This window comes from Lytechinus variegatus, chromosome 5, assembly GCF_018143015.1.
Source record: "Lytechinus variegatus isolate NC3 chromosome 5, Lvar_3.0, whole genome shotgun sequence".
NCBI classification, from domain to species: domain Eukaryota; kingdom Metazoa; phylum Echinodermata; class Echinoidea; order Temnopleuroida; family Toxopneustidae; genus Lytechinus; species Lytechinus variegatus.
The window spans coordinates 22,750,710-22,765,753 of NC_054744.1; the positions used below are offsets into that span (position 1 = coordinate 22,750,710).

The 15,044-nt window shown below is 39.7% G+C and overlaps 1 protein-coding gene across 1 annotated transcript in view; it reads left to right on the forward strand.

Annotated features, from left to right (window-relative positions):
• The window catches only part of LOC121415748 (survival motor neuron protein-like), a 30,833-nt gene that overhangs the window by 2,809 nt on the left and 12,980 nt on the right, over nucleotides 1-15,044 (forward strand). Inside the window, exon 2 of the mRNA XM_041609079.1 lies at nucleotides 8,857-8,931. Coding sequence (XP_041465013.1) covers nucleotides 8,857-8,931 — 75 coding nt within the window. The remainder of the gene's footprint in view (nucleotides 1-8,856; nucleotides 8,932-15,044) is intronic.

Here is a 15,044-nt window from a genome sequence, read left to right on the forward strand (position 1 = left end):
CCCAGCGGCGGTGAGTATGAGGGTGCGTCGATCAGCATTCCGAATTTGCGGTCGGATGCTAAGAGAAGGAAGCCCGAGACTGTGGTGCCACGGTCTCGGACAAAGGAAAAAGTGGTAGCCAAGGCTTCCAAGCCTAAACTAGGTCCTGCCGCCGCAGCACCCATAGGGCTATGCGACCCACCGGCTACCGGGTCACCAGAAGTCCGGAGGGAGAGTGCGGTTCTCTCCCCCCGGCACAGGTCAGGATCTCTGCCGTATAAGTCGTCCTCCGTTGACAGCATCGGGAGAGATCGCCCAGCCCCTGACCGCGAGAGGCGTCACACAGACTGTAACCACAATCTGATCGTGACCACAATCTGACCCCGTCAGATTCGGGTGAAGTTTCGTTGTTGGCGGCCGCCCTGCCAGGGGCGGCAAATCGTAAGAGATCACCCGTGCCTCTTGTGCCTTCTTCTGCTCCGGCCACGCCGGCGGAGCCCGCAAAATAAGAAGAAGAAGAAGAGGTCGAAGGAGAGGTCGGCCAGCCCTGTTGCCATGGGCATTCCTCCTTCAGACCCTCTTATCGGTGGCCAGATGTTACAGTCATACATGTTATGCTGCTATATTCTGCTACCGCGAGAGGCGTCACACATCGGGCTGTGACCACAATCTGACCCCGTCAGATTCGGGTGAAGTTTCATTGTCGGCGGCCGCCCTGCCAGGGGCGGCAAATCGTAAGAAATCACCCATGCCTCTCATGCCTTCTTCTGCCCCGGCCACGCCGGCGGAGCCCGCAGAAAGAGAAGAAGAAGAAGAGGTCGGAGGAGAGGTTGGCCAGCCCTGCTGCCATGGGCGTTCCTCCTTCAGACCCTTGTGTCGGTGGTCAGATGTTACAGCTATTCATGCTGCTACATTCTGCTACCGCGAGAGGCGTCACACATCAGACTGTGACCACAATCTGACCCCGTCAGATTCGGGTGAAGTTTCATTGTTGACGGCCGCCCTGCCAGGGGCGGCAAATCGTAAGAAATCACCCGTGCCTCTTGTGCCTTCTTCTGCCCCGGCCACACCGGCGGAGGCCGCGAAGAAGAAGAGGTCGAAGGTGAGGTCGGCCAGCCCTGTTGCCATGGGCGTCCCTCCTTCAGACCCTTGTGTCGGTGGTCAGATGTTACAGCTATTCATGCTGCTACATTCTGCTTTTGAGTAGTGCGGGTTCACCCCACCCTCGACGTCTACTCACCCCGCTGATGCCCCTGAGCATCAAGCGAGACAAGTGGGCAATAACCACCAGACACCCGGGAAATCCTCGAGCGATTCTGTTAAATCGCCAGCCAGTGCACCGACTAACCGGGTGCCCCAAGATCGCGTGTGCTTTCCAGCATTTTCGTCGATCTCAGAGCACGTGTCCCAGCCGACACGCGGGGCCACCCCGGCGCTTACTGGACAACCCCCCGGTTCAGTCCATAGAGCGAGACTCCCTTTACGAGGACAACCCCTATCCCGCGGTCGACTTTTCAGTAAGCGCTCAGGCGCTGCTTGACAAGTATCTACCTCACATCTACCCTCCGAGCGGGGGTATTGATGAAGCAAGGGAGTCCATATTTTCTCGCCCCGCCTCTTCAGGCGCTCCGAGCTCAATCGGCCGAATTGGGGGTCTCGGAGATTGACGGGGTCGCTCTAGACGAGGCGGCTCCTACGACGAGGAAGCCGCCAGCTCCGTGGGTGTAAACCCACCCCCGCTCTGCTGCTGCCCGGAAGCGCCAGGCTCCGGCGCCGCCGTCTCGAAATTTTTCAAGCCTCTCGAGGCTAGCGAGAAGGCAGAGGCAGGGGGGGGGCGATTATTATGCAGGTACTCCCGAATTCGCCCTCTACGTCAAGCTCACATACGGCGACGACTCCTTCAGCGGTAACTCTCTCCATTCTTCCCCCTAAGCGGGCCCGTAGATTGGAGGTATGAATCTCTTACATACCGCATGCCGCACTTCTCTCGTGAGAATGTTTTGCTGCTTTGAGAGGACAACCTATCACGTCCGCGGACCGTCCGCCCAGGCGACGGGACCGTCGCTTTTCTGGCCTGAACCTCACTTTCTATTCGAAAGTAAGGGTGCCCTGTCTTACTTAGCTCCTACCCTTGCAACGCCAGAGTCAGGGCTAGTACAGACACCCGTTCTCCAGCGATCGCCGCTGAAGAGAGGGCGACTCTGATATGAGCACCATCACCGCTCAGCGGTATGTCTCACTATCTCATAGCTCTCCGAGCTTATGAGTATGTATATCGGATCTGAATGTCACGGCGATTAAAAGTTCTCCTGTGCTTAATAATCGCTATGCCTTCACCACCCGGTGCATTATGGTTATGTTAACCTATTTGTCTCGTATTCGGGCGGCTCGTACGAACCCTGCCCGAGCTGCCATCACCGGTCGTCCCCCCGGACACCGCCGGCAGCACCCGCACCGAATACGTGGAAGGAATCAGCTTTTCATATGCTAGATATCCCTCCTGTTGACATTCACAGCTGTTCCCCGAGTCTTTCCCGGTTGGGTAAACATCATCTCGGAGGAAAGTAACCGCCGTACATCTCATGAGATTGTTGGCTATGTACGCGCGTTCAAACTTGTTTAAAGCCCCAGGATTCTCTGTCGGCATTCTATGCCTACTTTCTGGGCACACCCACCGTACCGGGTCGGCGAGTTCACACCAAACTGTACACCGCCAGACCATCGGTCGAGCTCTGTCTATCTTATAGACTGCCCTCTATGTGGGTCAATCTTGCGGGCGTCTCCGCCGCTCCCTCCTTGTGCGGAGTGGTCTACGGTGGATGTCTTTACCGTGCCCGTTAGTCGAATCGGCTTCTTCTTAGAAATTTTTTCACGGCACACTCGAGTCGCCCCGCATGCTGCTTTCATCCTCCTTCCATGCAAGGCATGTGGCCAGGGTCACCGCACGACCGAGGATGATGTAACAGTGGATGGATGTATGCTTATGCCTTCCTAACCACGATCACTACGACCCGCCTTCTCTCGGGCCGACTGTGGATGAGCCTCTCCATGTAAGTGATTTACTTCACTGGAGTTCTTCTTTTAGAAATTTAGATTCTCATCCCCCGCTGCTTAGGGCGTCATTTTTGCCGCCCCCCCGCAGCTTTTTGGAGCTCCTTATCTTACCGATATCGGACTGTTCCACGCTGCCGCAACCGGCGCCGGCGGTGCTCGCTCTTACGATCACCTGAGAAACAGGCCTTGTGACTGTTTTCATAAACAACTGGTTCTCACCGCAGACTGATGGAAATTTTGTGATTACTTCCTCAAGTCTCCTTCGCTTGTTTCTTCAAGCGAGGACTTCGACACTCTTAGCCAGTTTCCGTCCCTAACTTGATAGGACAGGGCCGTTGCTACCCCATTCGATTCCGTTGGGAATGTAACGGTTGAGGTATCATATCTGGCGATGTCTGTTCGTTTAGAGCATCTCTTGATGGTCGTTTACACGTAATATCGTGACAGATTTTTTTTTTTCGCCAGCTCCCTCTGGCGTACACTTGCTGCTGCTAGGGATTCCCCCGCCCAGCGGACAGCCATCGCAGCCTAGCCTCACGGGCTCTCTCGGCGATGGTGGCTTGAGCCAAGCCACCTCTTCCACCGCGGGCACTGCACCCTCAGATGGGTGCTTCAATCAGTATGGGAGAAAGGGGATCCTGAGTTCTCTCTCGATCACTCGGTCTAACACACTTTTGTCGTGATGTGTACCGCGCTGTATCCCTGACACGCCCGGTTGAGCTGTTTTGACCAGACTGCTCTATTCTACATAGGCAACATGTCCGCGGCATTCCTTATTAACAGGATGGCACTCAGTCGCTTTCTCGACCCTTGTCTGCCTTACGAGTGGTTTTCTTCCTAAATCCCTACTCTCCGTCGTTCCTAGTCCCCTTCGGACCGCTAGTAACTTTTTACCACAGCTCTCTATCAGAATTCTGCAGATTTCTGCCCTCACGCATTTGAGACAGATATCGAATTCTGGGCGCTTTCTCCCACGCGGAGGCTTCCCCTACAGAAATTTCCAAGCTTGCGGGAAGCGTGCGACTAGCTTGCGCAAGCTTGCGGCATGCTAGTAACTAGCATGCGGTTAGCTTAATAAGCGTGTGATATGCGTGCAGAGTAATAGTTAAGCGATCTTTTAGCGAGCAGGGACTGTTCGCTAGCATGCACTCGCTTATTAAGCGAGTGCCCTGCTAGTCGCATGCTAGTTACTAGCAAGCGGCACGCTTAAATTTCGGTAGGGGTTCTGAGATATCTCGCCTTCTCAGATTGGTCGATTGATCACTTACTGAGCCTTAAAAGCTTCAGTTTTCCGATCACGATTCTTGTTGAAATTTTCAACAAATTTCAATTCTTACGCTCTAGTCAGCAGGTGATGTTGTTCTCCTGACACTAGGCCGAGGGCCCATGATACTTAGTATTCCTGAGTATACAGGGCATTCCTCTCGAGGACATTTTTGAGGGCCGCCTTTTGGCGCTCAACTAACTCCTTCACTTCTTTCTACTTGAAGGACATTCCGTCCAGCGAGGCGAGATTTGCTGCTTCGGCGCTTAAAGCAGCTGCGGCTTTTTCCCCCTCTCCCTAAATTTCGTTGTTTTTGTTTTTTCTTTTAAATTTTCTTAGGCTTACAATTGAAAACATGCCTCCCTACGGTTTGAGTCCGTGCTGGTCTAGCAAATCAAGTAGATGTATGGAGTTATTGAAGTAAATTATGAAAATACTTACCTGATTTTCTTATTTACGAGATAACTCATACATCTACTTGATACCCTCCCACCGACCCTCCGCCTTGCGTAGCAACATGTTTCAACGTATGGGCTTGCGAAAGGTGAGGAAGATGGACGCTAGTTGCGCGGTGATCATGGGTAGTAAGCCTGAACGGGAGAGGGCGCGCTCGCGCTTTTTAAATCCTTGGGAGTTCTATTCGGGTATGGCAGTCCAGAGGGCTGAACTAGCAAATCAAGTAGATGTATGAGTTATCTCGTAAATAAGAAAATCAGGTAAGTGTTTTCATAATTTGAGAACATTTTGTGAAATTTTAATCGAATTTGGTCCGTAGAGAGACTCCGAATATGAGCTTCAAATTTGAGTGTCATGAGGCGTTTGCGAATCTGACTTGACGATCGAGCAGGGTAGTTTTGACCGTGTGCGCGATCGTGAGAAGCTGTGTGTGACGTCATCCCCGTTGCGATGGGCATCGAGATTAGTCTGGATTTTCAGACACATTTCGTTTTGTTCGTTGTATATATTTTTTTAAATTACGATTTGAGCTCTATTTATTATGAAATTTGAATTGTTTTTTGAAAATTAATTTGTAGATTTTTTGCGAAATATGTATTAAGACAAAAAACTGCGAGTAAAATTCAAGAATTTTGATTGATAAGGGATTGTTTTGTATCAATGCGTCTGAGTGCATAGAATATGGAATTGTCAACGGAAGTCGTATTTTTAAATGGCACAGAAAGCCTTTGAATTTAAACATGTTTAAGATGTGTTTCATGAATTTGATATCTGATTTATGGACCTTTTGGTGTTAATTATTAGTTTGAAGACAATAATGAGGCAATAGTGATGAGACATTAATAATAATTAGACAATAAATGTTGAGACAATTATAATAATTATTATTACAATAATAATTATTATAAAAGGATTTCAATTATATCAATTATAATTATAATAATTATGATTGTAATAATTATTGAGACAATGTTAATGAGACATCAGTAATAATTATAAAATAATTATAATTACATAGATAATGACAATTCTAGTATTTATTGACAATAATAATTATTATTACAGTAATCATTATTATAATAAAATAATTGTAATGATAACAATTATAATGATAGTACTTTTAGTTGTAATAATTACTGAGACAATAATATTAATGAGATATCAATACTAATCATAACAACACTCATAATAAAAATAAATGTAATTGTAGAAATGATTATAATTATAGTAATTATAATTATAGGCCTTATAATTATTGAGACAATGATACATTGTAACTATTATTACAATAATTATAAAATAATTATAATGATAACAATTACAATGAAAGTAATTATAATTGTAATAATTACTGAGACAGTAATATTGATAAGTCATCAATAGTAATGATTATTATAAAAATGATTATAATTATAAAAATAATCATAATTATGATTAAAGGCCTTATAATTATTGAGACAATACAATAATAATTATTATAAAAGAATTATAATGATAACAATAATAATGTAAGTAATTATAATTGTAATAATTACTGAGACAGTAATATTGATAAGTCATCAAAAATAATTATTGTCATCAAATTATTTTAATTATAATTATAAAAATAATCATAATTATAATTAAAGGCCTTATAATTTTTGAGACAATATTAATTATTATTTCACTAATAATTATTATGAAATAATTATAACAATTATTACTATAATGATAGTAATTTTTATTGTAATAATTATTTAGAAAATAATATTAATGAAAAAAAAATAATTATTATTATGATAATAATAATAATCATAATAAAAATTTGGACAATAATGAAACGATGATGAGACAATAATAATATCAACAATTTTATTGAGACCACAATAACAATAATGAGATAATAGACAATTGAAATCAATCTGTTTTTATTTTTTCAAGAAATCCTAAGATTATTTTAATTCTCTTCTTTGATTACAAATTATATTAATTGAAAACTTAATTTCTAATGTTCAAGCAAAGAAAATCAAAATCAAGTCATGTTTACCCTGTGCACAAACCTACCACAGGGCAATTACCCCCGAAATAGGCATAGGTTTACAGTATTACAGTATAGTTGTCCGGGGGGGGGGGGGGGGGGGGGGGGTAATTGTCCGGGCGGGGATGGGGGGTAATTGTCCGGGGGTGGGGGAATTGTCGGGGGGTGGGGGAATTGTCCAGGGGTAGTTGCCCTTGAACCAAAGACATCATATGCCAATATGTCAAATCAATCTGAGTACTTTAAGATATATTAAAAGATTGTACAATTCCCCATAAGCTATGTGTTATAAATGTGCCATGCCCAAAACAAAGAAAATAATAAGATTTCGCAATCTTCTTTTGTCCACAAAACGCCCTGTTTTTTCATCACAAAGATGACAATAACTCGACTTCTAGATATCGGAATTTGAAAATTCAAACAGTTTTGTGAATCGTAGATATAGGGCCTCATTGTGAGCCTATCAAATATGCTGGAACAGTCTTTCCTAATTTTCACCTGAAGTGCCTAATAATATAAGGAACATTATTGATGCGATGAAAGATTTTGTGAAATAAGAAGGAATTTGGTTAAATCTTAACTCAAATTGTTAGGTGCGCAGACTTGGGGCCCACCATCATATGTTTTTCAGTTTTTCTTACCCCGGTTGGCCATTCCGTGCTTTTGGGAATGGGAACTGGACACCAAATGGAATTTGTACCTCCAGCTTAGACCAAAAGCTTCGGTCTCCGTTATGTTGGTTGTTCAGCTGAACTCCGTTGGCTTCACTCACCAAATACAGAGACCGAAGTTCTAGCGGGATCTGTACAGGGGACTCAATGGCCATGTGTTTATGTACTTAAGATCGGATAAAACAGGGAAGTGAATTTGGGCGACAGCCGAGATAAGTCACTATTTTTGTTCCTTTTAACTTGATTTTTCTCTGTTTTTTGTCAATTAATGCCAAGAGGGAATATTAATTTGCATTTTGGTCGCATTTTCAAAAATTTTATTCATTAAAGACAAAAATTGAAGAGCCCCGACAGGGGGATTTTGCATTGGTGGCTGCACAATAGCGAGCCGTCTGTGTACGAGGAGAAATTTAAAAAAAAACGTTCAAAAACTCCTCGAAACAGATGGCTACCAGCTGTCTACCTCCAGCTATGCTGTTTCCCATTTTCACGAGTAGATAAAGACAGTTTACTAGCTAGTGAAATTTAGGCATGATCATGATATAGTCCCCAAATCCAAAAGTGGGGATTATTAGAATCACACCTACCAGAACGCATGAAAATCACGTCCTTTCTCCAGAACACAGTCCCCAACTCTCGCACAGCTCTGTAGCAAAATGATAACACACACACAAATGAAACACACTGTATATACACTAGGGTTCTCTCCCTATTATATACTCGTGATACAGTCCCCACTCAATGGGAAATCAAGTTTGATTTTCACGGCGGTGGGGACAGTTTCAACAGTATAGTATACTCGTGACACAATCCCTATGCTATGGGATACACAGTTCGTTTGGCACGCAGTGGGGATAGCTCCAACAGCATATCATACTCATGATACCGTCCCCTCACAAAATAAAATCGTGCTCGTTCAACATGGGGATGGGGACAGTTTCCCGATGCAATGTGACAAGGATAAAACATTTTAGGGTATGGCTGCGGATGGGGGGGGGGTACTTCATCCCCTACCTTTTTCCAAACATAAACGTAAAAATATGACCATAGGATTGTGATTTTATGTGCAGCTTTTTCAAAAACCGTGTACAAAAATGTGAAAATTAACATATGATTGTGATTTTTAGCATTGCCCCCCACTTTGAAAACCATTCCGCTGCCCCTGTTTTCTATTTCACGGTTCTGTGTGAAAATACAGACATCAATGTGAAGCACTTGTCTTGCTTGGTATTTCCTACCATATAATTTTCTAGCAATAAATATTTTGTAAGGTTTAGGACAAAAGTCCATATTATAGTAAACTTTGAAGTTTATTTTCTCTGAAATTGGAATCGCATATGATGGTTCAGAATTCAGATGGTGTACATGTATGATAAAGTTCTGTACTTTATTTTGTCCATTTTTGTTTGTTGCAGAGTGACAATGACTCAGACCTGTGGGATGATTCTGCTCTGATTAAAGCCTATGATAAAGCCATTAGTTGTGTTAAGGTAGGTGCTAAACTTTCATTGTGCTCCATATTCAAACAAATAACGTTATATGAGGTTGAGTGTTCTGTTTCATAAGAAAAAAATTTATAATAATTCTACAGTCTCTTTAATGAAAAAAGGCGGATATTTCATTTGGGATTGATGAGTTTGGTAACCCTGTTTGGTAGTGAATGAAATAACAGAAATTATTATTGTATAGATCTAGTCATATATTTATTCTTCTCGCCATTGCCAATGATTTCACAAATCGACTGACTGGACTATTATTTCTTAGAAATTGGAGGAATTGCATTTGTTGATAATTAAACCGCAAAGATATGCACGCACAATGTACATGTATGTCTCTTACAGCCCCTAATAAGTAACTGGGTTATTATGGTTAGGTAAAGTGATTCAATTCAATAGGATGGTTTAATTGGTAGAGCCCATATCCCAAATGGTATTTCCAGGGTAGTGTCTGTAAATTACAATCTCTTCCCCCAAATAGCTCAAGAATGATTGACTCTAATGTGTGAATTGCTTGATAACATATAATATATAATGATTGAAAGGCAAAGTATTTAATTGCCTGAAAGGCAAAGCATGTAATCAATAGAATCCCCAATTATTGTTTTAATCATCTATAAGTGTGTGATATTTCATTTTTGATAATTTCCATTTTTGTCTCACCTGCATATTGAATTGAATTGAATTTATTTTCATACTTCACAAGATAACAAAATAATAACATAATACAAGAAATACATTTGGTTACATAGAAAAATACAAAGATAATGGCAGTAAATAAAGTGAAATATGAAGGAACCTGCATGAAAAGCAGAGCTTGTAGTGTCTGCAGGTTCCTTAAAGTAATTATGAAGTTCGTAAGGAGATCGGACACTAAAGAATCATTATACTACAAAGGAAAAGCCAAACATTAGCACAAAATCAAGGGGTAAAGAATAAGAGGAAAAGTGAACAATGTGAAATATAGGAGGGGGATGAGCGAAGAATGAAAAAAAATATATACCACATTATACCTTTAAAAAGGTACAAATCAAATATATTACATATATTCAGCCAGTGCGTCTTAACGGTGTCCATAACTGGACAAAAGAAATGATTTCAGTTTACATTTAAACATACTTAAAGATAAACAGCTAGTTATTTCGATTGGAAGATTATTCCAAAGCCTTGGTCCTTCGAATACAATTGTTCTTTGAGCAAATAACGTACGAGTACGTGGAAGGTGAAATGAGTCCCTTTGGCGGGTAGGGTAAGAATGGATAAGGTTGTTTCTTTGAAACAAGGAAGAAAAAATTTCCGGTAAATCATCTTTTGAGAGTTGAAACATGAATGTACCCAAATGAAATTCGTAAAGATCATGAATTTTCAGGATTTTGTTTTTTATTAATAATGGATTTGTGTGTGCATAAAAGTCAGATTGGTTAACTACCCTAATTGCCCGCTTTTGTAGTTTGAATAACATTTCTAATACAGTCTTGTTTGTATTACCCCAAGCCAATATACCATAATTTAATCGTGATGAAATGAGAGTCATATATAAGTTTAATAGTATATAATCAGGGAAAAAGAATTTTAGCTTGCTTAAAATACCAATACTCCTAGAAGTCAATTTACTCAAGTAATTAATGTGACACTTCCAAGACAAATCATGATCAATATAGAGCCCAAGAAATTTGGTGGAATCAACCTGTAATAAATTTACATTATCCATGACTACTTGACCAGGTAAACTTTTGAGAGAATTACTAAAAATCATAAAATTAGTTTTCTTAACATTAAGTGACAACTTGTTAGCTCTAATCCAAGACTGAACTGATAGAAGTTCTGTATTCAAAGTATTAAGTAGCGTATGTGGGTCACGATGAGACAGAAAAAGATTAGAATCATCAGCAAACAAAATAAATGACAAAATATTGGAAGAATTCTTAAAATCATTAATGTAAAGAATAAAAAGTAAGGGACCAAGGAGTGATCCTTGTGGTACTCCGCAAGATATTGATTTCAAACTAGAATTTATACCTGTATAAGAAACAAATTGTTTACGAGAACTGAGGTAGCTCCTGAACCAGTCCAAGGCCTTCCCACGAATACCATAATGTGATAATTTATATAACAATATATCATGATTGATCGTGTCGAAGGCCTTTGAAAGGTCCAGGAATATACCAACAGTATGTAATGACTTATCGACAGCACATGCCACCTTGTCAATAAAAGAAAGTAAGGCATGAACGGTTGAATGTTTTTTCCTGAAACCAAACTGAGAGTCACTTAATATTTGACAGTCGGTTAAAAATTTGATTAAGCGTGAGTATACTATCTTTTCTAATAACTTTGAAAGGGAAGTGAGAAGTGAAATTGGACGATAGTTGCAAACTTCTCGTTTATCATCTTTTTTGTAAACAGGTATAACTTTTGCTACTTTCATATTGCAAGGAACAACTCCATTTACTAATGATAGATTAAAAATATATGTCAAAGGTGAGAGTATTTCATTAATTACCCTTTTCAAAAGAAAATTTGTTATTCCATCACCACCAGGACTCTTATTGCATTTTAAATTATTTACAATATCTTTAACTTCGTATTCGACTATAGGGGTAAGGAAAATAGATTGCGGATTAGGATTCTTTAAAAACGATGTAAATTCTCTATCAGATTCAGGGATATTCCCTGAGAGATTAGTACCAATGTGAACAAAGTAATCGTTGTACAACTCGGCTATTTCAGTAGGATCTTGAATAATTCTCCCGTTGTGTGAAATTTCTTTTGTTGGTTCGGACTTTTTGTTTGATCGTAGGACCTTGTTTATCACCCTCCACGTACTCGAAATATCGTTCTTGTACTTGTTGAATTGATCAGAAAAATACATTTTTTTGGCGAGACGTAGGGAAGTTGTCAGTACATTACGATATCGAATATATTTCCTTTTAAGTTTATCATTACCAGGCAGTTTCTTGTATTTGCAAAATAAATTGTTTTTACGGTTGATAGACTTAAGGAGAGATTGAGAGATCCAGGGGAGTCTCGGTGTCTTTTTATATGTGGAGCGGGAAAACTTCTTAAGGGGGATTGTAGCATTATAAGTAGACATAAAAAGATCCAAGAATTTGTCAAAACAAATATCCGGGTCTTGAATGTTATAGATTACATTCCAGTCGATCTCATTTAATCTCTCCCTAAATCTATTTAAATTTTCTTCTGATATGTCTCGAACACTAATTGATGCAGATTTATTTTTATCTCTGCCGAAAAACACCTCAACAAAAATTGGGAAATGGTCTGACAAATCAGACACCAAAATGCCAGATGACGTACTAGATAAACTATTTACAAAAATATTGTCTATCAAAGTTGACGACGAGTCTGTAATTCTAGTTGGTTTGGTAATTGAGGGTATAAAAGAGCTAGATAACATGACATTAAGAAACTCCTGGCAAGAAGAAACAGTGTTACAATGCAATAAGTCTAGATTGAAGTCGCCCATAAGAAAGACATTCTTGTTGTAAAGAACAGGAGATGACAGTAAGTTTTGAAGACAATCCAAAAAATCTTGAGTGTTACCTTTTGGAGGCCTGTATATTTCGCCAACAACCATTTTCTTCTTGTCAGGCATTTCAATTTGAATAAAAATACATTCAATAAAATCAGACATTTCATTTAGCTCTTTTAGTTCTCTGACATTTAAATTATTAGACACGTAAAACCCGACCCCTCCCCCTCTTTTATGTTCTCTGTTATTAGAATAAAAGGTAAACCCATCAACAGAAACAAGAGAGTATTGAAAATCATTCAACCAGGTCTCAGATAAACCAACAACACAGCAACCATAATGGAGATGGTGAATAAGAGAATGAAAGTGATCCACATTCTTATTGAGACTTCTCACATTATGGTGCATGAGAAAGAGTTCGTCCTTTGATTTCAATGAGTTACTGATGATGTTGTCAACTGAAAAGTATCTGGACAATAATTTGTGTAAGGGTACATCGTTGGAATCTAAGTCAAATAAAAGATCAGGTGTTTGGAGGTTTAAATACCGTGGGAGATCACCACGGTCATTTACGTCAATGTACTCATTACCCATATACAATGAAATAAATGTAGAAAGGAATGTGTGGAGGTGATTGAAATTGACTATCAAAAGACGAACTCTTTAATACTGTTGAGCAACCATCAAGAAGAAAAGACTGTGTAAGGCAGTAACAATACAATGAAATGCTATAAAAAGTGATTAACATATAAATGCTGTAGAATTGAATTGATTTCAAACCAAGAAGTAATAAGAATGGCAATTTCATTAAGACACAAAATACATGTAGAGAGAAAATACATTGTAAGACGCACTGACTGAACAATAATACCAAATACATGTAAAGCCATGAAAAAACGGCAATAATGTTGGATGAAACATCCAAAGTAATAAAAATATATTTAGATAAATTCAATATTAACAATTCATGCACAGAAAATGTTGTCCTGAGCATTGTATTGCAAATAAATCAACAGATTTGCAGCCAAATTATTGTATAAGTATAGGTACGGTCAAAAAGAAAATTGAAACACAGAAATCTAAGAAACTAGTTGAGAATCATGCAAGTACAAAATCCTAAAAGCTTCTCAATTAAGTCAAAATAGTAAATATTTTACTTTCGTATGAACATCTTTATGTGATATAGCTATAATTGGTATAAGAAAAAGAAAAAAGGGAGATGCGTAAACAGTGAGCATGACAGGCTAAGAGAGCCAAACAAGATAACTTGGCGAGCTGAAGAATTTCGGCAAGCAAGGCTTATCTGTGAGCAAGACAACTTCAAGAGCCGAACAATTTCGGCAAGAAGACCTATCTCCTGCTATCGACAAATCATGCAATATTGCATATAGAAAATGCAATATATACTCAAATAACATGTATATGAATTACATAATTTTGTGAGTAAATGTTACATGTGGTAAATAGCCTCATATAGAAAAGATGACAAGCCCAAAAACAAGAAACCCAATGATCGGTATTCAAGAAAATGTATCGGCAAGCATTGCGAATTTAACCACAGGAGTTGAATAGCTAAAATATCAATAGGATTGAACCTTTCACTCCAGAAGAAATGTTCCAAAAGCATATATAGATTGTAATTGTACAGCCATTGTTAGAGACATGAGTTATTTCTGGCCAAAAAAGAGATCAGAATGTTTATGTTAATAACATCAGATAGAAAAAAAGTATCTATGCTATCAGAATGTTAATATGTCTATATTATACACAAACAAAATGCATTATAAGCACTCAAAATTATTACACTGTAGTATTTAAACAGATTAACGATCGTTGACATAGTGACAAACATAATTATGAAGAGCGTTCATGTTTTAAATGAACAAATATATATCGTAATAATTCAAGGTGAGTTATAAGTAGCTTCTGGTTGGAGTGTAGAAAAAACAGGAGTATTGTTAATTAACATCAGGCAACAGTTATTAATTATACGTGGTTTATAATGGAAGTTGCCAGTTGCTTCAAGAAGAAGGGAATGAAATAGTAAGTAGATGATGTTGCTAGACTCACTCAGTGAAGCTTTTCCACTCTCTAGTGTTTTTCTCTTTCCATAGCAAAACGACTTTCGTGCCAACTACAGAGAGGACACTTTTTTCGTAGACAAGCCTAGTGCGGTACGGTGTGTCATCCCGTAGGACTAGCGTGCCAAAATTGATTTTTTGGTTGTTTTGGCTTCAATAGGGTCCCCTTAGACCAAAAACGATGGGGTTCAAATTTTCAGACCCCTCCTTCCCTTTGTGGGGGGTCCTTTTTGGCGCCATATTGGCCTGTACAAAGCCCAATAGGATAATCCATTGTTTTTAACGTTATTTCTCACTTTTCTTCGCCAATTATATTTTTAAGTTGTCTGAGGTGTACAAGAATGAATATTTGATGATGTTGTGATGTCAATATTTTTTTACTTTGCCATAAGGGGGCGGATTTTGCGAAAAAATGCCCCAAAATTGTAAAATATTACCCCAAAAATATAATTTTCCCCCTTTTTGGCACTAGAATTGGGACAAAAGGATTACAAAATGAAGTGCATATGTCTTGTTGTACAGTCCAATAACAG